The sequence below is a fragment of the Mustelus asterias genome, chromosome 8 (assembly GCF_964213995.1).
Source record: "Mustelus asterias chromosome 8, sMusAst1.hap1.1, whole genome shotgun sequence".
Lineage (NCBI taxonomy): Eukaryota > Metazoa > Chordata > Chondrichthyes > Carcharhiniformes > Triakidae > Mustelus > Mustelus asterias.
The window spans coordinates 41,332,107-41,357,478 of NC_135808.1; the positions used below are offsets into that span (position 1 = coordinate 41,332,107).

The 25,372-nt window shown below is 46.8% G+C and overlaps 1 protein-coding gene across 1 annotated transcript; it reads left to right on the forward strand.

Annotated features, from left to right (window-relative positions):
* Positions 1 to 413: 413 nt before the first annotated feature.
* On the forward strand, positions 414 to 24,190 carry LOC144497117 (proteasome subunit beta type-9-like). The gene is made up of 7 exons (XM_078217907.1): positions 414 to 505; positions 622 to 797; positions 9,669 to 9,736; positions 11,793 to 11,924; positions 13,973 to 14,102; positions 20,325 to 20,466; positions 24,025 to 24,190. The coding sequence occupies exons 2-7, from the start codon at positions 744 to 746 to the stop codon at positions 24,150 to 24,152; spliced, it is 654 nt and encodes a 217-aa protein (XP_078074033.1). The 5' UTR covers positions 414 to 505; positions 622 to 743; the 3' UTR covers positions 24,153 to 24,190.
* The last annotated feature ends 1,182 nt before the right edge of the window (positions 24,191 to 25,372 follow it).

The following is a 25,372-nucleotide window of genomic DNA, read 5'->3' on the forward strand; positions in this document are numbered from 1 at the left end:
TACGGGGATAGGGCCTGGGTGGAATGGTAGTTGGTGCAGACTCGATGGGCCTCCTCCTACTGTAGATTCTATGAAGACATTTGCTTGGGCCCTTTGCCTCCCACCCCTGGTTGGGGTGTGTTTGGCCTCAGTAACAGTGTGTTTATCTGTTGGCCTGCTTCAACAGGCAGCCTCTGTGTGAGGCCCCTGCACCTTGTGAGCAGAAGCTGGCAGTGGGAAAGATCAGAAACAAAGCTTCACCGAGTCTGACTGCCTCCCAACAAGTGACACAGCCTCAAAGCTCAGTGCTGATTGCCTTACACCGAGCTGCCGCCCTGATCCGAAACATGTCTGTTAGACTGGCCCTGACCACAAGATGGGGTGTGAGGTTCAAAATTCAAACCCAGGAGCTTGTGAAATTCACATAGCCGGTTTCAGTCGAATAGATTCAGTGATAAATGAATGTCTGGCTCATTAAGAGTGATAGAAATCAGTCTGACTAAAATTTCCTGAGGGTTAATTAAAGGTTTTAGATTAAATGATTTATCAGTCTCTCAAAAATTGTTTTGCCATTGTTTATAGAAAGCAATCAAATTATTCGGTTAAACACTTAAGATTTAGTTTCTCTTTCATTCTCACCAGGAAGCACCCCTCTGAAGGACTCGAAGCTGTAGCAGCTTTCCATTCACGCTCCGAGTACAGCCTCATCTTCCCAGGGTACAGGTCCCAGATTTCAGCGGGAGGAGTGAGTGAGGATCGAGAAGATGCCCCATCATCCTGAGAACCTGGGCTACACCTCAGCAGAAGTCAGAACAGGGGTAAGTGAGCTTGCACAGGTCGAATCAGGCGCCTCACAGCCTGCAGCACACACACAGTAATCGGGAACTGAAAACCCTCCCCACCGGCTAGAATATCCCTGTGGAATTCCCCCCAATGAGGAATTGCAGAATTTTGGGTGCAGTGGGCACTGGGGACACTGTTCCACACCAGGTGGAATTACTATGTGGTGGGTGCAGGGTGTGTGAGCAGCTCCTATTACCTAACACAGCAGAGTTAACACTGCAAATGGAGACTTTACTTAATGCATTCACTGGATGTGGCCATCACTGGCTCGGTGATTTATTTATTATCTTTATTACCCACCCCTAATTGCCTCTCAAGCAGGCGGCACTGAACTGCCTTCTTGAACCATTGCCGTCCATGTGGTGTAGGTACACCCACACTGCAGTTAGGGAGGGAGTTCCAGGATTTTGACCCAGTGACAGTGAAGGAACGATGATATATTTTCAGGATGGTGTGGCTTTGAAGGGAACCTCCAGGTGGTGGTGTTCCCAGCTATCAGCTGCCCTTGTCCTTCTCAATGGTAGTGGTCATGGGTTTGGGAGGTGCTGCCTAAGGAATGTTGATGAGTACATCTTGTAGATGGTATACATGGCTGCCACTGTACATCGGTGGTGGATGGAGTGAATGTTTGTGGAAAGGGTAGCAATGAATCAGGGCTGCTTTGTCCTGGATGGTGTTGAGCTTCTTGAGTGTTGTTGGAGCTGCACCCATTCGGGCAAGTGGAGAATATTCCATCACACTCCTGATTTGTGCCTTGTAGATGGTGGACAGGACTTGGAGAGTCAGGATTCCTAGCCTTTGACCTGCTCTGGTAGCCACAGTACACAGCCACAGTATGGATATTCCAGTACTAATGTTGCTTGCCACTTGTCAGCCCAAGCCTGGATATTGTCCAGGCCTTGCTGCATTTGGACATGGACTGTTTCAGTATCTTGAGGAGTTGCGAATGGTGCTGAACATTGTGCAGTCACCAATTCTGACCTTATGATGGAAGGAAGGCCATTGATAAAGCAACTGAAGATGGTTGGGCCAAGGACACTATGGGGGGGAGACAGTGATGTAGTGGTATTGTCGGTGGACTAGTAATCCAGAGACCCAGGGCAATGTTCTGGGACCAGGGTTCAAATCCCACCATGGTACGTGGTGAAATTTAAATATACTTACATGGTCTGGTCTGCACGGTGGCACAGTGGTTGGCCCTACTGTCTCACAGTGCCAGGGACCTGGGTTTGATTTGCGGCTTTAGTCACTATCTGTGTGGAGTCTGCACATTCTTCCCATGTGTGCATGGGTTTCCTCCGGGTACTCCGGTTTCCTCCCACAGTCCGAAAGATGTGCTGGTTAGGTGTATTGGCCATGCTAAATTCTCCCTCAGTGTACCCGAACAGGCGCCGGAATGTGGCTACTAGGGGATTTTCACAGTAACAATACTTCATTACAATTCAGGAAACAATACTTTTCACTGTATGTTAATACATGTGACAATAATAAATCTAATTAAATCAAATTAAATCAAATCAAAAACTTCATTGCAGTGTTAATGTAAGTCTACTTGTAACACTAATAAATAAACTTAAAACTTACTTGTGACTCCAGACCCACAGTAGTGTGTGGTTGGCTCTTAAATGCCCTCTGGAATGGGCAATAAGCATTTGTCCCATGAAGAAATAAAAACATCTGCAGTGATGTCCTGGAGCTGAGATGACTGTGCTCCAACAACAACAACCATCTTCCTTTGTGCCAGGTATGACTCCAATAACGGAGTTGCAATGATTCCAGTTTTGCTAGGGCTCCTTGATGCCACACTCAGTCGAATGCAGCCTTGATGTCAAGGGCTGTCACTCTCACCTCACCTCTGGAATTCAGCTCTTTTGTTCATGATTGAACCAAGGCTGTAATGAGGTCAGGAGCTGAGTGACCCTGGCGAAACCCAAACTGGGCGTCACTGAGCAGGTTATTGCTGAGCAGGTGCTGCTTGATAACATGGTTGATGACCCCTTCCATCACTTGACTGATGATCGAGAGTGGACAGATGGGGCGGTAATTGGTCGGGTTGGATTTGTCCCGCTTTTTGTGTACAGGAAATACCCTGGGCAAATTTTCACATTGCCAGGTAGATGCCAGTGTTGTAACTGTACTAGAAGAGCTTGACTGGGGGAGCGGCAAGTTCTGGAGCACAAGTCTTCAGCACTCTTGTGGGAATGTTATCAAGGCCCATTACCGTTGCAGTATCCAGTGCCTCCAACTGTTTCTTGATATCACGTGGAGCGAATTGAATTGGTTGGAGACTGGCATCTGAGATGCTGGGGACCACTGGAGGAGCCGAGATGGATCATCCACTCGGCACATCTAGCTGAAGATTGCTACGAATGCTTTGGCCTTATCTTTTGTACTGATCTGCTGGGCTCCTCCATCACTGGGGATGGGGATGTTTGTGGAGCCTCCTCATTCAGTGAATTGTTTAATTGTCCACCACCATTCATGACTGGATGTGGCAGGGCTGGAGAGCTTAGATCTGATCCATTGGTTGTGGGATCGCTTTGCTTTGTCTATTACTTGCTGCTTCTGCTGTTTGAATGCAGGTAGTTCTGTTTGGTAGCTTCACCAGGTTGATTGCTGCCACATTTTTAGGTATGCCTGGTGTGCTCAATGCTCTTAGGTATGCCTGGTGCTACTCCTGGCATGTCAAAGAAAGCATAGAAATCATAGAAACCCTACAGTGCAGAAGGAGGCCATTCGGCCCATCGAGTCTGCACCGACCACAATCCCACCCAGGCCCTACCCCCACATATTTACCCGCTAATCCCTCTAACCTACGCATCTCAGGACTCTAAGGGGCAATTTTTAACCTGGCCAATCAACCTAACCCACACATCTTTGGACTGTGGGAGGAAACCGGAGCACCCGGAGGAAACCCACGCAGACACGAGGAGAATGTGCAAACTCCACATAGACAGTGACCCGAGCTGGGAATCGAACCCAGGACCCTGGAGCTGTGAAGCAGCAGTGCTAACCACTGTGCTACCGTGCGGCCCAATGTCCTCCTGCACTTTCCATTAAACCAGGGTTGATCACTGGTTTGATGGTAATGGTTGCGTGGGGGATGCCGGGCCAGGCCATGAGGTTGCAGATCGTGCTGTAGTACAGTCCCACTGCTGTTGATGGCACACAACACCTCATGGATGCCCAGTTTTGAGTTGCTAGATCTGTTCAAAATCTATCCCATTTAGCATGGTGGTAATGCCACACAACACAATGGAAGGTACCCTCAACATGAAGAATGGACTGGGACTTGGTCTCCACAAGGACTGTGAGGTGGTCACTCCTACTGATGCTGTCATTTGACAGATGCATCTGCAGCAGGCAGGTTAGTGAGGATGAGGTTGAGTATGTTTTCACCTCTTGTTAGTTTCCTCACTATCTGCTGCAGTCCCAGTTATGTCCTTTAGCACCAGGCCAGCTCGGCCTGTGGTGGTACCACCAAGCCACACTTGGTGATGGACCATTAATCCCACCAGAGTACATTCTTCACCCTTGTCACCCTCAGTGCTGTTCAACATGGAGGAGAACTGGTTCATCAGCTGAGACCATAAAACCATAAGAAATAGAAATGGGAGTAAGCCATTCGACCTTTTGAGCCTGCTCTGCCACTCAATAGGATCATGGCTGATCCGACAAATTCCTCACGTCCACTTTCCTATCCTTTCCCCGTGATCCTTGATTCCCTTACTGATCAAAAATCTATCTATCTCAGACTTAAATATACACAATGACTCTGCCCCATAACTCTCTGTGGCAAAGAGTTCCAAAGACTCACAACCCTCTGAGAGTAGAAATTCCTCCTCATCTCAGCCTTAAATTAGTACTCCTTTATTCTGAGAGTGTGCCCTTTAGTCCACAGGAGGTTTCCTTGTCCATGTTTAACCTGAGCCACCTTCAGAGACTTCATGGCGTTCAGAGTTGATGTTGAGGACTCCCAGGGCAACTCCCTTCTGACCGAACATCACTGTGTTGCCACCTCTGCTGGGTCTGTGCTGCCAGTGAGACAGGACATACCGAGGAACTGTAATGGTGGTGCCTGGGGAATTTTCAGTATGGTATGATACTCTGTCGGTGTGACTATATCAGGCTATAAAGGAATCTTGATTCTGTACAGTATTTCTCTGACACATCCCAACTTAAACCCCGGAGCAGAATATTGAAGTTCTGGAGAAAAATGGTTTTATTTTGCGTTGTGGAACCATTGCCATGATGCTCTGTGTGTTCATGTTAAATTGTGGTCTTCATTCGCTAACTCATTTACTTTCTGCTTGCAGTTGTGCTAAAGATTACCAATAATGGAGGATTGAGGGGGGGGGATGGGGGGTAGTGGGTGGTGGGGGTTGGTGGACATTGATTATAAATCCCACTCCAAACACTTCCATGTTTTGTTTCAGAAGTGAAAGTTCTGCACATTTCCCCCACCGATAGATAAAATTCCCAAACCATCAGAAATAAATGAAGTGATCAAATTTTATTCAGCACATGGGATCTCATCCCTACAGTGCAGATGGAGGCCATTCAGTCCATCAAGTCTGCACCAACTCTCCAAATCATAGAACCCTTACTGTGTAGGAGGAGGCCATTTGGCCCATCGAGTCCCCATCACCTCTCCGACAGAGGATCTTATCCTGGCCCTAGCTCTGAAACCCCACGTATTTACCCAGCTAATTCCCCTAATCTACACATCTTGGGACACTAATGGGCAATATAGCATGACCAATCCACCTAACTTGCACATCTTTGGATTGTGGGAGGAAACCGGAGCACCCGGAGTAAACCCATGCAGACACGGGGAGCATGTGCAAACTCATACAGTCACCCAAGGCCTAGAATTGAACCTGGGTCCCTGCTGCTGTGAGGCAATGTTAGCCACCGTGCTGTCCGCCAATGGGTGTATTGTTTGCCTTAACCTGTCAGCCAAGGGTTCTGTTTCTGCAGGTCTGTCTCTCTCTCTCTCTCTCTTGATTCCGTAGCTTAGAATCCTTATTAAAGGAGAATTACACTTGTATTGGAAGCAGTTGAGAGATGGTTCACTCGGCTGATTCTTGGGATGAATGGGTGTGTCTTAAGAGGAAAGATCGAGTCCATTGGACATTTTGAATTCGGAAGGTGACTTGACAGGGTAGTTACCTAGAGGATGTTTCCTCTCACAGGAGAGAATCTAGAACAATAGGGGGGACAGTTTTAAAATAAGGGACTTTCCCATTTAGGATTGAGATGAGGGGGCATTTCTGCACTCAGAGTCAATAATCAGTGGAATGCTCTTCCCCAGAGCGCAGTGGAGACTGGATCCTTGAATATTTTCAAGGCTGAGTTATAATTCAGTTTCCTCACAGAATCACAGAATTGTTACGGTGCAGAAGGAGGCCATTTGGCCCATTGTGTCCAAATGAGCATTATGACTTAGTGCCATTCCTGTGCTTTTCCCATTACCCATTATTTCTATTCAAATAATCATCAAATGTCTTCTTGAATGCCTCAACTGAAGCTGCCTCCACCACATTTCCAGGCAGAACATTCCAGACCCCAACCACTCGCTGGAGGAAAACGTTTTTTCTCATGTCACATTTGCTTCTTTTGCAAATCACTTTCAATCTGTGTTCTCTCATTCTTGATCATTTGGCAAGAGGGAACAGTTTCTCCCTATTTACTCTGTCCAGCACCCTCATGATTTTGAACACCTCTATCATATCACCTCTCAGCATTCTTCTCTCCAAGGAGAACAGTTCCAGCCGAGAATCAGAGAATCCTACAGTGCAGAAGGAGGCCATTCAGCCCATCGAGTCTACACTGACCACAATCCCACCCAGACCCTATCCCCATAACCCCATGCATTTACCCTAGCTAGTCCCTCTGACACTAAGGGGCAATTTAGCATGACCATTCATCCTAACTCGCTCATCTTTGGACTGTGGGAGGAAACCGGAGCACCCGGAGGAAACCCACGCAGACACGAGGAGAATGTGCAAACTCCACACAGGCAGTGACACAAGCAGGGAATCAAACCTGGGTTCCTGGCGCTGTGAGGCAGCAGTGCTAACCACTCCAATCTATCCTCATAACTGAAGTTTCTCATCATTGGAACTATTCTTATAAACGTCTTCTGCACTCTCTGCAATGTGTTCACATCCTTTATGTAGTGTGACACCCAGGACTATACACCAGCTGAGGTCTAACTAGTATCTTGTGTAAGTTCAGCATAACCTTCTTGCTCTTGTACTCTGAGCCCCTATTATAAAGCCCAGACTACTATATACTTTATTATCTGCTCTCTCCACCTGTCCTGCAACCTTCAATTGTTTATGCAAATATAAACCCAGCTCCCTCTGCTCCTCCACCCCCTTAAGAATTTTGATTGACACAAGGGGAGCAAGGGTTAAGTAGATTTGGCAGGAAATATATACCTCTAACATCTGTCCTATATCTCTCACTCCTCAATTTAAAGCTATGTCCCCTCGTGTTAGCCATCCGAGGAAAAAGGCTCTCACTATCCACCCTATCTAATCCTCTGATCATCGTGTGTGCCTCTATTAAGTCACCTCTTAACCTTCTTCTCTCTAATGAAAACAACCTCAAGTCCCTCAGCCTTTCCTCATACGATCTTCCCAACATACCAGGCAACATCCTGGTAAATCTCCTCTGCACACTTTCCAACACTTCCACATCTTTCCTATAATGCGGCAACCAGAACTGTACGCAATACTCCAAGTGCGGCCGCACCAGAGTTTTGTACAGCTGCATCATGACCTCCTGGCTCCGAAACTCAATCCCTCTACCAATAAAAGCTAACACACCGTACGCCTTCTTAACAACCCTATCAACCTGGGTGCCAACTTTCAGGGATCTATGCACATGGACACCCAGATCCCTCTGTTCATCCACACTACCAAGTATCTTACCATTAGTCCAGTACTCTGTATTCCTTTACTCCTTCCAAAGTGAACCACCTCACACTTTTCCGCATTAAACTCCATTTGCCACCTCTCAGCCCAGCTCTGCAGCTTATCTATGTCCCTCTGTAACCTGCCACTTCTCTCTGCACTGTCTACAACTCCACTGACTTTAGTGTCATCCACAAATTTACTAATCCATCCTTCTACGCCCTCATCCAGGTCATTAATAAAAATGACAAACAGCAGTGGCCCCAAAACAGATCCTTGTGGTACACCACTAGTAACTGAACTCCAGGATGAATATTTCCCATCAACCACCACCCTCTGTTTTCTTACAGCTAGCCAATTCCTGATCCAAACCACTAAATCACCCTCAATCCCATATGTCCGTATTTTCTGCAAAAGCTTACCATGGGGAACCTTATCAAACGCTTTGCTGAAATCCATGTACACCACATCAACTGCTTTACCCTCATCCACCTCTTTGGTCACCTTCTCAAAGAACTCAAGAATGTTTGTGAGGCATGACCTACCCTTCACAAAACCGTGCTGACTATCCCTAATCAAATTATTCCTTTCTAGGTGATTATAAATCCTATAAATGTTCTCATCCAAATCATTAATATAAATGACAAATAATAGTGGACCCAGCACTGATCCCTGAGGTTAGCCTCTCTCCAGCTCTACAAGCTGGAGAAGTCATTGGCCACAAAGATAGGCGGAGTTCTGCTAGCTCATACACACGAACACTGATCTCTGGCTTAACCAATCTTACTTAATTCCATGAATGGAGCACAGCAAGATCCCACCAATAGTAATGCAACAATGTCCAGATGTTGGCTGAGGGGTACAAATTGGCTGAGATATCGAGGTGAACTCCCTGACACACCCCTGGCATTGGAGGCAGTCCAGAGAATGTTCACTAGGTTGATCCCGCGTATGGAGGGATGTTCTTTTGAGGAGAGGTTGAGTAGGTTGGGCCTGTATTCATTGGGGTTTAGAAGAATGAGATGTGATCTCACTGAGACATATAGGATTCTCCGGGGGTTTCACAGGCTGCGAGGTTGTTTCCCCTTGTAGGACAGTCTAGGATCCATAATCTCAGAGTAAGGGGGTTACCCTTTCAGACTCTTCTCTCAGAGGGTGGTAAATCTGTGGAATTCTTTACTGCAAAGGGCTGTATATGGTGGGCCATTAACTATGCTCAGTGGTGCTACTGAACCAGACAGATTATTAATCAGTAAGGGAATCACAGGTCATGGGGACAAGATGGAATTGAAGATGATCACATCAGATCAGTCAGGATCTCATTGAATGATGGACCAGACTCGATGGACCGAATTGCCTATTTCTGCTCTGATATCTTATGATCTTCAAATAGTGCCATGGGAGCTTTTTACATCAATCAGATAATTTAATTTTTCACACTACATGTGACACCTTTTATCATTCATTCTTCCATGGGATGTGGATGTCGCCTGGCAAGGTCAACATTTGTTACCCACCATGAATGTCCTTGAACCAAGTGGTTTGCCACACCATTTCAGAGAGGCAGTTAAGGAATCAACCACACTGCTGTGTGTCTGGAATCACATGTAGACCAGACCGGGTAAGGACTACAGATTTCCTTCCCTAAAGGGACATATTAGGTTTTTACAACAGTCGACAATGGTTTCATGTTCACCATTACTGAGACTAACTTTTAATTATTTTAACTGAATTAAAATTCCACCAAGTACCATGGCGGGATTTGAATCCATGTCTCCAGAGCATTAGTCTGGATTTCTGGATTACTAGCCCAGTGACGTTATCACTATATCTCTAAAACGTATATTAGCATTATCAGTAGACGAGCTCCAATCCTGTTGTGGCTCCAAATTGATTAACCTTTTTGAAATGTCTTTGTTCCAGACCACCATCATTGCAGTCGAGTTTGATGGCGGAGTGATCATTGGCTCCGATTCCCGCGTTTCTGCCGGGTAAGATTTTACTGCATTGATTCTCTCATCATTACTCTGTCCTTCTGTTCAAATTGTCTGTCTCTGGACTTGTATAGCACCTTACACAAAGTGGTTCACAGCCAATGAGTAGGCTCCAACATATCAGCCAATGTGCACAGAAAAGTCCCACAAATAGTGATGGTGATCAAAGGATCGATATCAGCCCACAAAGACAGGTGGAGTTCTGCTAACTCATACACAGGAACACAAGGCACAGGAGCAGGAACAGACCATTGGGCCTATTTCATACGATCATGGCTGATCCCAGGCCCAACCCCATTTTCCCACTCCCTCCCCACATCCCTCACTCCATGTTGAGCAAAAATCTGTCTATCCCAGTCTCACGTGATGGAGCTTTCCCCCCACCCCACCATCCCCCCCCCCCCCCCCCCCAAGGGTAGAGAACTCCAAAATTTCACAACCTTTGAGTGAAATAATTTCTCCTCATCTCAATCGTAAATAATTGGCCCCTTATCCTGAGACTGTGCCCTCATGTTTTAGATTACCCGCCAGTGGAAACAATCCCTCAACATCCACCCTATCAATCCCCCTCAGAATTCAATGAAATCATCTCTCATTCTTCTAAACTCCAGAGACTCGATGGGCCAAATGGCCTAATTCTGCTTCTATGTCTTAAAGGGCTGTGGGAGCAGATTGAATTCTAACTTTTGCAGAGAATTAGACTGAATAAGGAAAGTGTCACAGGATAATGATGAAAGAGCAGGGTAGTGGGATTGAAGGCAGCCCTTTTAAAGGGCAGACACAGATACATAGAATCTATAGAATCCCTACAGCGCAGAATGAGGCCATTTGGCCCATCAAGTCTGCACCGACCACAATCCCACCCAGGCCCTATCCCAACAACCCCACAAATTTACCCTGCTAATCCGCCTGACACTAGGGTCAATTTAGCATGGCCAATCACCTAACCCGCACATAGACAAAGAATCCTGCAGTGCAGAAGGAGGCCAATCGGCCCCTCGAGTCTGCACTGACCACAATCCCACCCAGCCCCTATCCCAAAAACCACATGCATTTACCTTAACTAGTCCCCCTGACACTAATGGGTAATTTAGCATGGCCAATCCACCTACCCGCACACATCTTTGGACTGTGGGAGGAAACTGGAGCATCCAGAAGAAACCCACGCGAATGCACAAACTCCACACAGACGGTGAGCCAAGTCAGGAATCGAACCCGGATCCCTTGCACTGTGAGGCAGCAGTGCTAACCACTGTGCCACCGTGCATCTTTGGACAGTAGGAGGAAACCGGAGCACCCGGAGGAAGCCCAAGCAGACATGGGGAGAATGTGTAAACTCCATACAGGCAGTGACCCGAGGCTGGAATTGAACCCATGTCCCTGGTGCTGTGAGGCAGCAGTGCTAACTACTGTGCCACCGTGCTGCCCCGATGGGCCAAAAGGCCTCCTTCGGTTTTCTCTCACTGTATGACAATCAGCCTGGTGTTGATGAATCAACCATTCCTAATTATCTCAACCTTGGTGAGATTCTACACTCTTCCTTTGGCCTGTCTCCTGGCTCTGTAGTTTAATGGTTTCCCTTATTGTCAAAACTCTGCAATTCCTGGATAGAGCGGGAAGTAGTGCTCTTGTTTTCCTGTTACCCCCATGCCCTTCCCCACTCCCCAACTCCGTGGAGTGGATGGTGAACAGCAATTGCAAATGGCCTAGCCATTCATACCTTCACTGTCCTAAACCATCAACCCCATATCCTCAGGCTGTGACCCCTGGTTCTGGACACCCCCACCATTAAGAACATCCTTCCTGCATCTATCCTGTCTAGTCCTGTTAGAATTTTATAGGTATCTCAGAGATCCCCCTCGTTCCTCTAAACTCCATCAAATACAATCCTAACCAATTCAATCTTCATACGTCAGTCCCACCATCCCAGGAATCAGTCAGGAATCAGTATGTTTCACAATACAGTATCGAGGACCTGCAGTTTCATTCTGTGCTATTTGCAGTCGCTGTTTCAGGGGGAAGAGGCTTAATGATGTTTCCTGTGTATCTGTAGGCAATCGGTATGTAACCGAGTGATGAACAAGTTGTCCCCGCTCCATGAACGGATTTACTGCGCCTTGTCTGGTTCAGCAGCTGATGCTCAGGCCATAGCTGACATTGTTAATTACCAGCTGGAATTACACAGGTAAGCAGCTCAGTCTCTCTCCAACAGATTCGCCCCAAATCAGCAGGGAAAATGGTAGGTGGAATGTGCTGAGGCATTGCTTTGAACACAGAGCGGGTCCAACCACAAATCACAGGACAAGACCCACATTTCTCTTATCACTGGATTAACTGCAAGGAATAGTATAGGGGGCTCCAGCTGGAGAAATGGCTTCAACCAGCAGACACTCCCTGCTGGGATCAGCAGGGCACTCCCCACTGGGACCAGTAGACACTGCCTACTTGGACTGGCACATAGTCCTCACTTGAACCAGCAGAGATTCACCACTGGGACCAGCAGACACTGCCCACTGGAACCAGCAGACACTGCCCACTGGAACCAGCAGACACTGCCCACTGGAACCAGCAGACACTGCCCATTGGGACCAGCAGACACTGCCCACTTGGACCAGTGGACACTCTCCACAGCAATCAGCAGAGATTCCCCACTGGGACCAGCAGACACTCCCCACTGGGACCAGCAGAGGTCTAAGTTCCTCTCCAGTTGCAGGATGCTGTACAGATCCAGTTATCTGTTGATAGGCCCTGACGTAGAGGAATCCACTGACAGTCAGCAGATTACTCACACTGCGTATCTTACCTATCTGTACAGATTACTCACACTGCGTATCTTACCTATCTGTACAGATTACTCACACTGCGTATCTTACCTATCTGTACAGATTACTCACACTGCGTATCTTACCTATCTGTACAGATTACTCACACTGCGTATCTTACCTATCTGTACAGATTACTCACACTGCGTATCTTACCTATCTGTACAGATTACTCACACTGCGTATCTTACCTATCTGTACAGATTACTCACACTGCGTATCTTACCTATCTGTACAGATTACTCACACTGCGTATCTTACCTATCTGTACAGATTACTCACACTGCGTATCTTACCTATCTGTACAGATTACTCACACTGCGTATCTTACCTATCTGTACAGATTACTCACACTGCGTATCTTACCTATCTGTACAGATTACTCACACTGCGTATCTTACCTATCTGTACAGATTACTCACACTGCGTATCTTACCTATCTGTACAGATTACTCACACTGCGTATCTTACCTATCTGTACAGATTACTCACACTGCGTATCTTACCTATCTGTACAGATTACTCACACTGCGTATCTTACCTATCTGTACAGATTACTCACACTGCGTATCTTACCTATCTGTACAGATTACTCGCACTGCGTATCTTACCTATCTGTACAGATTACTCGCACTGCGTATCTTACCTATCTGTACAGATTACTCGCACTGCGTATCTTACCTATCTGTACAGATTACTCGCACTGCGTATCTTACCTATCTGTACAGATTACTCGCACTGCGTATCTTACCTATCTGTACAGATTACTCGCACTGCGTATCTTACCTATCTGTACAGATTACTCACACTGCGTATCTTACCTATCTGTACAGATTACTCACACTGCGTATCTTACCTATCTGTACAGATTACTCACACTGCGTATCTTACCTATCTGTACAGATTACTCACACTGCGTATCTTACCTATCTGTACAGATTACTCACACTGCGTATCTTACCTATCTGTACAGATTACTCACACTGCGTATCTTACCTATCTGTACAGATTACTCACACTGCGTATCTTACCTATCTGTACAGATTACTCACACTGCGTATCTTACCTATCTGTACAGATTACTCACACTGCGTATCTTACCTATCTGTACAGATTACTCACACTGCGTATCTTACCTATCTGTACAGATTACTCACACTGCGTATCTTACCTATCTGTACAGGTGGCAGTGTAACATTGTACTGACAGCCGAAAAACCAATATAAAAGTGTGACCTTGGACAATGTATAGATTCTGGTTTGTATCCACAGGGGTTAGAGTCTTTGACTGCTTGCCTAGTCGAAATGTGGGACTGTAATGTGGGACACACCGGGGGAGTGTAACGCTCGCAGAGACGGTGAACAGATGATTGTGTTTAATCTAACGCGGTTTTCACATTTCTGTCAATCAGTGTTGAAATTGAAGATGCTCCATTGGTTCAAGCGGCTGCCACCATGGTCAAAAACATCAGCTACAAGTATAAGGAGGAGTTATCAGCTCACCTGATCGTAGCTGGCTGGGACAGGAAGCTAAAAGGCCAGGTACCTGTCCATTAACTGCAATTACACTGGCAGTCTGTGTTTACCGTTTAGAGCAGCTCTTAACACAAATCTTTGTGATAAATCCCACCCTATCTCTACCGTGATTTCTGATTGATATGTTTGTAATATACACCCCAGTCCAGGTCTGAGTGTTTCTTCACTCCTCCCTGTCTGGAGGCTAAAGAAACTGGGGTTTGTGTCTACGCCGTGACAATGACCAGGATTTTGGTTTGACCCTGTGCCGCATTGCCAGAGAATGTGCCTCAGAAATTATGCAGGGTGTGAGAGGTCATTCCTGGAAATGGGTGTTGGTGTTGGGCACCTCAATCAGACTCAGAAGCCTTTTGGTCATAGTTGGTGGTCTGTTGTAACAATTTTAATCCGGCAACGAGGTGGGCCTTTTCAAATATGGACAGCCGGCCTAATTGATGGGGAATTAGGAAGCCTCTTGTTTTGTACTTAACCAGGAGTGTCAGTTCCTCTGGGCCTCCTGCTAACTGAAAGCACTCTGTATGCTGTTGTCAGACTTGTAAATAAACAAAGAACAAAGAACAAAGAACAATACAGCACAGGAACAGGCCCTTCGGCCCTCCAAGCCCGCGCCGCTCCCCGGTCCAGGATTGAATCCTGAATCCAGGATCCCCACCCAATTTTCCAGCCTATCTACATACCAATATCCTATCCACCGAGCTGTCCCTCACAGCTACGATGCTTTGTTCATTACAACCTATTAACTTACCCCCACCCCCCCATTCCAGACCATGTGATCTCCAGGGAGAGGCGAAAACCCAGAGTGAAAAACCCCAGGGCCAATATGGGGAAAAAAAAATCTGGGAAATTCCTCTCCGACCCCCTGAGGCGATCGAAACGAGTCCAGGAGATCACAATGGCCCCGATTGGAAAATGCTTCCCAACCCTAGTCATTTCCACTCCCACGAACACCATATGAATCCCCTGCCCCCGAGACAGGTTCCCAACTATCCGCAGTCTCACTCTGTACTGGCACCAGCAAGATGATCGTAGAATGAAGCCTTGAAACGAGAAACCAGGAACAATTAGCCCGCGCCGCTCCCTGGTCCAAACTAGATCACTCTTTTGTATCCCTCCATTCCCACTCCGTTCATATAGCTGTCTAGATAAGTCTTAAACGTTCCCAGTGTGTCCGCCTCCACCACCTTGCCCGGCAATACCGACGCAAAGTATTCATTTAGGATCTCCCCTACCTCTTTGGGCTCCAAGCATAAGTCCCCACTTTTGTCCCTGAGAGGTCCGATTTTTTCCCTTACAACCCTTTTGTTCCTAACGTATGAATAAAATGCCTTGGGATTCTCCTTAATCCTGTCTGCCAAGAACATTTCGTGACCCCTTTTTGCTCTTCTAATTCCCCGTTTGAGTATTTTCCTACTTTCATTATACTCTTCCAGAGCTCCCTCCGTTTTTAGCTGCTTGGACCTAACATACGCCTCTCTTTTCCTTTTGACCAGTCCCTCAATTTCCCTGGTTATCCACGGTTCTCTAATCCTACCCTTCCTATCCTTCTTTTTTACAGGCACATGCTTGTCCTGTAGCCCTAACAACCATTCCTTAAAAGACTGCCACATACCAGATGTGGATTTACCCTCAAACAGCCTCTCCCAATCAAGAGCTGCCAATTTCTGCCTGATCCCAATAAAGTTAGCCTTCCCCCAATCCAACACCTTACCCTTGGGACACCACTCATCCTTTTCCATCACTATCCTAAAGCTAACAGAATTGTGGTCACTATTTGCCACATGTTCCCCGACCAAAACTTTGAAGACCTGACCGGGTTCATTCCCCAGCACCAGGTCCAGTATAGCCCCCTCTCTAGTTGGGCTGTCCACATATTGTTCCAACGAACCCTCCTGTACACATTTTACAAATGCCTCACCATCCAGAGTCCCTGCCCTCAGCGATTTCCAGTCTATACCAGGGAAATTGAAGTCTCCCACTACAACAACCCTATATTTCCTGCACCTATCCAGTATCTCCTGACATATCCATTCTTCCACTTCCCTTGGGCTGTTGGGGGGCCTGTAGTACACCCCCAACATAGTGACTGCGCCTTTCCTGTTTCTAAGCTCCACCCAGAGTGACTCGCTACACGACTCCTCCGAATTGTCCTCCCTCTGCACCGCTGTAATATGCTCTCCAACCAATACCGCTACTCCCCCACCTCTTTTGGCCCCTCCTCTGTCTCGCCTAAAACACTTGTACCCTGGAATATTCAGCTGCCAGTCCTGTCCCTCTTTCAACCAAGTTTCCGTCACCGCAACCACATCCAAATTCCTCGTGCGCATTAAGGCCCCAAGTTCGTCTGTTTTACCTGCTACGCTCCTTGCATTGAAGTATAAGCACTCCAGACCCCCAGGCTCAGTGAGGTCGTCCTCCCCCATAGTGCTCTTCTTCTTTGCCAGCCTTGTCCCAGCCCCAAGCTCGTCCCCAGCCACCACACTTATAGACCTAATAGTTTGATCCCCACCCCCCTGCCACACTAGTTTAAACCCCCCCGAACTGCATTAGCAAAGCTCCCAGCCAGGATATTTGTGCCCTTCCAACTTAGTTGTGACCCCTCCCTCTTGTACAGGTGCCATCCTCTCCTGAAAACCTCCCATTGGTCTATGAAAATAAAGCCCTCCCTCCTGGACCAGTCCTTTAGCCAGGCATTCATTTGAACCAACTCCCTATTCTTATCCTCACTGGCACGAGGCATTGGGAGCAGCCCAGAGATGGCCACCCTAGTGACCCTACTTTTTAACCTATTTCCCAACTCCCTGAATTGCTCCCTTAGGACCCCCCTACTCTTCCTATCTACGTCATTTCCACCAATGTGTATAATGACATCCGTTTCTTTATCTTCCCCTTTTAAAATGCCTCCTATCCGCTCGGAGACATCCGTGACCCCAGCACCAGGTAGGCAGACTACCATCCTGGAGTCCCGTTCGCCCCCACAGAATCGCCTGTCTGTCCCTCTAACTGACGCATCCCCCACCACTATCGCTCTCCTAACCCCTCTCTTCCCTTTCCGGGATAAAGGGATTTTCTTGAAGGCACTTCTGCCTCCGAGGACTTATTACTTTTGTGATTTCTGATTTTGTCAGATCTGATGATTTTGAGAGCAATCAGGATTTTCAATCAGACAATTCCCTCCATACAGAATGTATCAGGGGACTGTGTAGCCCAATCGCTAGTTAGTTATTCAACTCTCCAACTGAGGCAGTGTCAGTGTTTCCGACAAGCCTCTCATCACTTCCTTGATTTTGTACACTATGGGTGCAATTTTCCAGTCCCGCTGAAGTCAATGGACATTTGAACAGCTGGCCACGTATTCAGACCCCACCCCCATCACAATAAGACTGTAAAATCCCACCCTTTGTTTGCATTCGAACCATAGAATCTCTAGTGCAGAAGGAGGCCATTCAATCCATCGTCTCTGCGCCGACTTCCGACAGAGCATCTTACCCAGGCCCGCTCTCCCAACCCGATCCCCATAACCCCACACATTTACAATAGTTGATCCACCTAACCTAAGGATGGGCGGCACGGTAGCACAGTGGTTAGCACTGCTGCTTCACAGCTCCAGGGACCTAGGTTCGATTCCCAGCTTGGGTCACTGTCTGTGTGGAGTTTGCACATTCTCCTCGTGTCTGCATGGGTTTCCTCCGGGTGTTCCGGTTTCCTCCCACAGTCCAAAGATGTGCGGGTTAGGTTGATTGGCCAGGTTAAAAATTGCCCCTTAGTGTCCTGAGATGCGTAGGTTAGAGGGATTAGTGGGTAAATATGTAGGGATATGGGGGTAGGGCCTGGGTGGGATTGTGGTCAGTGCAGACTCGATGGGCCGAATGGCCTCTTTCTGTACTGTAGAGTTTCTATGTTTTCTATGAAGGGACAATAAAGGGCAATTGAGCATGGCCATTCAACCTAACCTGCACATCTTTGGACTATGGGAGGAAACTGGTGCACCCAGAGGAAACCCACGCAGACACGGGGAGAATGTGGAAATTCCACACAGTCACCCAAGGCCGGAATCGAACCCAGGTCCCTGGCACTGTGAGGCAGCAGTGGTGACCACTATGCCTCCGCAATAAAGTCCAGAATCCCGTGTGCTTTATTAACCACCCTCTCAACCTGTCAGTTTGATTTCTCCACATATACTCCCAGGATTCCCTGCTCCTGAAGCTTCTTTTTATCTTCAATTGCCTCTCCTCCGTATTCCTTCCAAACTCTCTCAATCCCCACTTCTCTGAGTTTAATTTCACCCACTCATTCCAGCAGCCTCTCGACATCCTTTTTGAAGTTCTCTGCACTATCCTCTGCACACTTTGCAATAACAAGTTTGGCATCATCCCCAGATTTTGAAATAATCCCTCATACAGTAAAGGATCGGTCATCAATGTGTGTCATGAGCAGTCAGGGGACCCAAGGCTCACCCCGGGGGAATCCCAACCTTCCTTCAGGTTGATAAACAACTGTTTGCAAATGGGTCTTTTTCTGGTGAGCAGGATGTGGTGTGCCACAGGGATCAGTGCTGGGGCCTCAACTGTTTACAATTTATATAAATGACTTGGATGAAGGGATTCAAGGTATGGTTGATGAATTTGCTGATGATAGAAAAATAGAGGAAAGTAAATAAAGGAAGTAAGGGAGTTAAAGGGGACATAAATAGATTAATTGAGTGGCCAGAAATCTGGTAAATGGAGTATAATGTGGGCAGATGTGAAATTGTCTGTTTTGGCAGGATGAATAAAAAAGAAGCTTATTATCTAAATGGTGAGGGATTGCAGAACTCTGAGATGCAGAAGGATCTGGGTGCCCTAGTGCATGAATCACAAAAGAGTGGTATACTGTACAGCAAGTAATTAGGAAAATGAATAGACATTATCATTTATTGTGAGGGGAATTGATTACAAAAGTAGGGAGGTTATGCTTCAGTTGTACAAGGCATTGATAAGACCACATCTGGAGTACTGTGTGCACCATTGATCTCCTTATTTAAGGAAAGATGTAAATGCATTAGAAGCAGTTCAGAGAAGGCTTACCAGTCTAATACCAGGAATGGGGGTGTTTTCTTATAAGGAAAGGTTGGAGAGGTTAGGTTTGTATCCATTAGAGTTTAGAAGAGTATCTGAGGGTTAGTGACAGGGTGGACGTGGAGAGAATGTTTCCTCTTATGGGAGAATCTAGAACTAGGGGGTCACATGTTAAAAATAAAGGGTCGCTCATTTAAGGTGGAGATGAGGAGAATTGTTCCTCTCAGAGGGTGGTGAGTCTCTGGAACTCTCTTCCTCAACGGCTGCAGAAGTAGAGTCTTTGAATATTTTCAAGGCAGAGCTAGATAGATTCTTGATTAACAAAGAACAAAGAAAAGTACGGCACAGGAACAGGCCCTTCAGCCCTCCAAGCCTGTGCCGATCATGATGCCCTAACTAAGCTAAAAAAAACCTTTTGCACTTACTCAGTACGCATCCCTCTATTCCCTCCCTATTCATGTACCCATCCAGATGCCTCTTAAATGTTGCTAATGTGCCTGTGTCCACCACCTGGTCTGGCAGCGCATTCCAGGCACCCACCACTCTGCGTGAAAAACTTCCCCGCACATCTCCCCTAAACTTTTCTCCGCTCACCTTGAACATGTGCCCCCTTGTAATTGACACTTCCACCCTGGGAAAAAGCCTCTGACTATCCACCCTCACTATGCCTCTCATAATTTTGTAGACCTCTATAAGGTCTCCCCTCAGCCTCTGTCTTTCCAGTGAAAACATTAGTTTATTCAACCTCTCCTCATAGTCAATACCCTCGAGACCAGGCAGTATCCTGGTGAACCTTCTTTGCACGAGGGTGAAGGGTTACTGGGGGTAGGCAAGAATGTGGGGTTGAGGTCACAATCAAATCAGTAATGATTGCATTGAATGGTCGAGCAGGCTCAAGGGGCAAATGGCCGTCTTCTGCACCTAATTTATATGTTCATATGTTCTCTGTGTCCTGTCACATGGTATCCATGTTGTTCCTGTTCCAGCAATTGTGTGGGCTCTCGTGTGGCTCATCAACCTGTCAAAGTTCACCTGTCCCACACCAGCTCCATTACGCTCATCAGTTTCCTTTACAGAACAGTAATCACCCCAGTTTGTCAGACACGTTTAGTCATTCACTAATCTGGATATTTGGAATAATTGTTAAGCTGTGCTGTGTATATTCTTTATCCAGGTCTACGCCACTCTGGGAGGAATGCTGGTCCGACAGCCTTTCTCTATCGGGGGCTCCGGGAGCGTCTATATTTATGGATATGTTGATGCTGCTTATAAGGCTGGAATGAGCAAAGACGAGTGCTTGCAGTTTGTAACCAATGGTGAGGACATGTGGCCTGGTGGGAGCTTAGTTGACAAAATCATTTACCAACATACAAATTTAGAGCAGGAGGAGGCCACTCAGCCCCTTGAACCTGCTCTGCCATTCTGTAAGATCATGGCTGATTTTTTTGTGTTGAGTTCCACATTCCCATCAAGCCCCAATAACCTAACTGGAATCTATCTACCTCTGCGTTAAAACTGTTCAGTAACCCCACATATCCACTGCCTTCTAAGGCAGAGAGTTCCAAAGCCTCACAATGCTCAGAGAAAAAATTCTTCTCATCTCTGTCCTATAAGGATAGTCCTCATTTTAAAACACTGTCCTCTGGTTTTGGACTCTTCCACAAGAGGAAAATTCTTTCCACATCCACCTTCTCAATACTGTTCAGGATCTTACATACTTCGATCAAGTCACCCCTCACTCTTCTAAACTCCAGTGGGAACAAGCCCTGTCTGTCCAACCTATCCTCATAAGACAACCTGTTCATTCCAGGTATCAATCCAGTAAACCCCCTCCTCTGGGCCACCTCCATTGTGGATTGAATGAATCCTTCTCCCATTTTAAAAGCCACAGTCTGAAATAACACTCAAAAGCCATGGGAATATTGAAATAAAAGCAAAAAATTGTGGATGTTGGAAATCTAAAATAGAAAAAGAAAAAGCTGAAAAATCAGCATGTGTGGAGAAAGAAACAGATTTAATCTTTCTACTCTATATGACCCTTCAACAGAAATGAAAAGGGACAGGCATCCCATTCACGGGATGTGGGTGTCACTAGCTGGCCAGAATTTATTGTCACAAAATCAGGTTAAAGTCCAACAGGTTTATTTGGTAGCACAAGCCACTAGCTTTCAGTGCGCTGCCCCTTCATCAGGTGAGTGGGAGTTGTGTTCACAAACGGGGCATATAAAGACACAAACTCAATTTACAAAATAATGGTTGGAATGCGAGTCTTTACAGGTAATCAAGTCTTAAAGGTACAGACATTGTGAGCGGCGAGAGGGTTAAGCACAGGTTAAAGAGATGTGTCTTGTCTCCAGATAGGACAGTTAGTGAGATTTTGCAAGCCCAGGCAAGTCGTGGGGGTTACAGATCGTGTGCCATGAACCCAAGATCCCGGTTGAGGCCGTCCTCATGTGTGCGGAACTTGGCTATCAGTCTCTGCTCAGTGACTCTGCGTTGTCGTGTGTCGTGAAGGCTGCCTTGGAGAACCTGGTGGATGGTTGAAGGTACACGGTACATACTCTTGCAATTCGGCCAATGTTATCTACCTGATACGCTGCAGGAAAGGATGTCCCGAGGCATTGTACATTGGGGAGACCATGCAGACGCTACGACAACGGATGAATGAACACCGCTCGACAATCACCAGGCAGGAGTGTTCTCTTCCTGTTGGGGAGCACTTCAGCAGTCACGGGCATTCATCCTCTGATCTTTGGGTAAGCGTTCTCCAAGGCGGCCTTCACGACACACAACAGCGCAGAATCGCTGAGCAGAGACTGATAGTCAAGTTCCGCACACATGAGGACAGCCTCAACTGGGGTCTTGGGTTCATGTCACACTATCTGTAACCTCCACGACTTGCCTGGGCTTGCAAAATCTCACTAACTGTCCTGGCTGGAGACAACATACATCTCTTTAACCTGTGCTTAACCCTCTCTCCACTCACATTGTCTGTACCTTTAAGTCTTGATTACTTGTAAAAACTCGCATTCCAACCATTATCTTGTAAATTGAGTTTGTGTCTATATATGCCCTGTTTGTGAACACAACTCCCACTCACCTGATGAAGGGGCAGTGCTCCGAAAGCTAGTGGCTTGTGCTACCAAATAAACCCGTTGGACTTTAACCTGGTGTTGTGAGACTTCTTACTGTGCTTACTCCAGTCCAACACCAGCATCTCCACATCAGAATTTATTGCCCATCCCCAGTTTGTGGATGTGGTGCCATTCAAGTGGCTGCTTTGTCCTAGATGGTGTCAAGCTTCTTGAGTGCTGTTGGAGCTGCACTCATCGAGGGAGTATTCTATCACACTCCTAACTTGTGCTTTGTAGATAATGGATAGATTTTGTAGAGTCAGGAGGTGAGTTACTTGCCGCAGTATTCCTCGCCTCTGACCTGCTCTTGAAGCCACTGTGTTTATGTGGCGAGTCCAGTTGAGTTTCTGGTCAATGGTAACCCCAAGGTAACCCCAATAATGAACGGCTTAGATAGGATGGACGTAGGGAAGTTGTTTCCATTAACAGGGGAGACTAGGACGCGGGGGCACAGCCTTAGAATAAAAGGGAGTCACTTTAGAACAGAGATGAGGAGAAATTTCTTCAGCCAGAGAGTGGTGGGTCTGTGGAATTCATTGCCACAGAGGGCTGTGGAGGCCGAGACGTTGAGCGTCTTCAAGACAGAAATTGATAAATTCTTGATTTCTCGAGGAATTAAGGGCTATGGGGAGAGAGCGGGTAAATGGAGTTGAAATCAACCATGATTGAATGGTGGAGTGGACTCGATGGGCCGAATGGCCTTACTTCCGCTCCTATGTCTTATGGTCTTATGTAATGAATTATATTCTTGGAGAAGGCATTGTTTTAGTTTAGTTTATTTATTAGTGTCACAAATAGGCTTACATTACCACTGCAAAGAGATTACTGTGAAAATCCCCGAGTCGTCACACTCCAGCGTCCGTTTGGGTACACTGAGGGAGAATTTAGCATGGCCAATGCACCTAACCAGCACGGCCTTCGGCCTAGCCATATAAACACAGTGGCTAGCAGGGGAGGTCAGAGACGAGGAATCCTGTGGCGAGTAACTCATCTCGTAACGCCCCAAAGTCTGCCCTCCATCTACAAGACACACGTCGGGAGTGTGATGGAATACTCCCCACTTGCTTTGATGAGTGCAGCTTCAGCAACACTCAAGAAGCTCAACAACATCCAGGACAAAGCAGCACACTTGATTGGCACCACATCCACAAATATTCAATCCCTCCACCACCGATGCTCGGTAGCAACAGTGTGTACTATCTACAAGATGTTCTGCAGCAATTCACCAAAGATCCTTATGCAGCACCTTCCAAACACAAAATCACAATCATCGAGAAGGACAAGAGCAGCAGATACCTGGGGAACACCACCACCTGCAAGTTCCCCTCCAAGCCACTCATTATCCTGACTTGGATAAATATTGCTGTTCCTTCACTGTCGCTGGGTCAAAATCCTGGAATTCCCTCCCTAACAGCACTATGGGTGTAACTACACCTCAGGGACTGAAGCGGTTCAAGAAGGAACTCACCACCATCTTCTGAAGGACAACTAGGAATCCTCAGGACATGATGTGCAGAAGGGCTTTTTTCTGTGCTGTAAAACTCTTATGACTCAGGGAGCAGATAGTCCCCTCACCCTCCTCAGTAGCAGAGAGTATCTCTCCATGATCTGTGTCAGGGAGAGAGGCTGTGGGCCAATGGGGAACAATGCTGTATGTTTGTGCAGACGCTTCTGTCCAGTGTTGATGCTCTGGAGTGCAGGAACCTCACTGATTATTCTCTCTTCCTCTTTGTGTTACAGCTATTGCCCTGGCCATTGGGAGAGATGGTTCCAGTGGGGGAGTTGTGTACCTCACGACGATTACAGAGAAAGGAACAGAGCACAAAGTCATTCTGGGCAATGAGTTACCTCAGTTCCACGATGAGTGACTGCATGTGTTTTCATTTTGCAATAAATTGTTTCCACACTGAAAGCCCAGTGTCCTCACTCAGTGCGTTAATGCAAGCATGGAATCATCACTGAAATCAGAATTTGCTAAGATTACTGGTGGAAAGCGAGATCATAAAGTCAGGACATCACCACTCGACCCACTGCCCAAACATCACTTAGGACACAGTTGGTTTTCATTTTGCCACTCAGTGGAAAGACCGTGGATTTGAGGTGTCTGAGAGGGTGGAGGACTCAGACTGAGCAATCCATAAAAGGGAAAGCCAGGCAGAGTGGGACTAGTTGGCTCGCTCCTTCAAAGAGCCAACACAGTCTGATGGGCAAATAGCCTCATTCTGCGCCGTATGTTGCAGCTGTATAAGGTGCTGGTGAGGCCACACCTGGAGTACTGTGTACAGTTTTGGTCTCCTCACTTGAGAAAGGATATACTGGAACTGGAGGGAGTGCAGAGGAGATTCACTAGGTTGATTCCGGAGTTGAGAGTGTTGGCTTATGAGGAGAGACTGAGTAGACTGGGGCTATACACATTGGAATTCAGAAGAATTGAGGGGAGATCTTATAGAAACATATAAGATTATGAAGGAAATAGATAAGATAGAAGCAGGGAAGCTCTTTCCACTGACGGGTGAAACTAGAACTAGGGGGCATAGCCTCAAAATAAGGGGAAGCAGATTTAGGACTGAGTTGAGGAGGAACCTCTTCACACAAAGGGTTATGAATCTGTGGAATTCCCTGTCCAGTGAAGCAGTTGAGGCTACCTCATTGAATGTTTTTAAGGCAAGGATAGATGAATTTTTGAACAGTAAAGGAATTAAGGGTTATGGTGAGCGGGCGGGTAGGTGGACTGAGTCCACAAAAAGATCAGCCATGATCTTATTGAATGGCGGAGCAGACTCGAGGGGCCAGATGGCCTACTCCTGCTCCTAGTTCTTATGTATCATTCTATTGAGAACTGCGCTGTATAATTTTATTGAGTCCTGCAATCGGTGACATGGTGGCACAGTGGTTAGCACTGTTGCCTCACAGCGCCAGGGACCTGGGTTCAATTTCCGGTTGGGTCACTGTCTGTGTGGAGTTTGCACGTTCTCCCCGTGGGAAGCCTTTTCCCGGGGTGGAAGAGTTAATTACTAGGGGGCATAGGTTTAAGGTGTGAGGGGCAAGGTTTAAAGGAGATATACGAGGCAGATGTTTTACACAGAGA

What these genes read in the sequence shown, in the direction of transcription:
- LOC144497117 (XM_078217907.1), top strand. Translation starts at nt 744, where the DNA reads ATGCCCCATCATCCTGAGAACCTGGGCTACACCTCAGCAGAAGTCAGA. An exon ending in ACAGGAAGCTAAAAGGCCAG is followed by an intron (nt 14,103 to 20,324) that starts GTACCTGTCCAT and finishes TTCTTTATCCAG; the next exon opens with GTCTACGCCACTCTGGGAGG. An exon ending in CTTGCAGTTTGTAACCAATG is followed by an intron (nt 20,467 to 24,024) that starts GTGAGGACATGT and finishes TTTGTGTTACAG; the next exon opens with CTATTGCCCTGGCCATTGGG.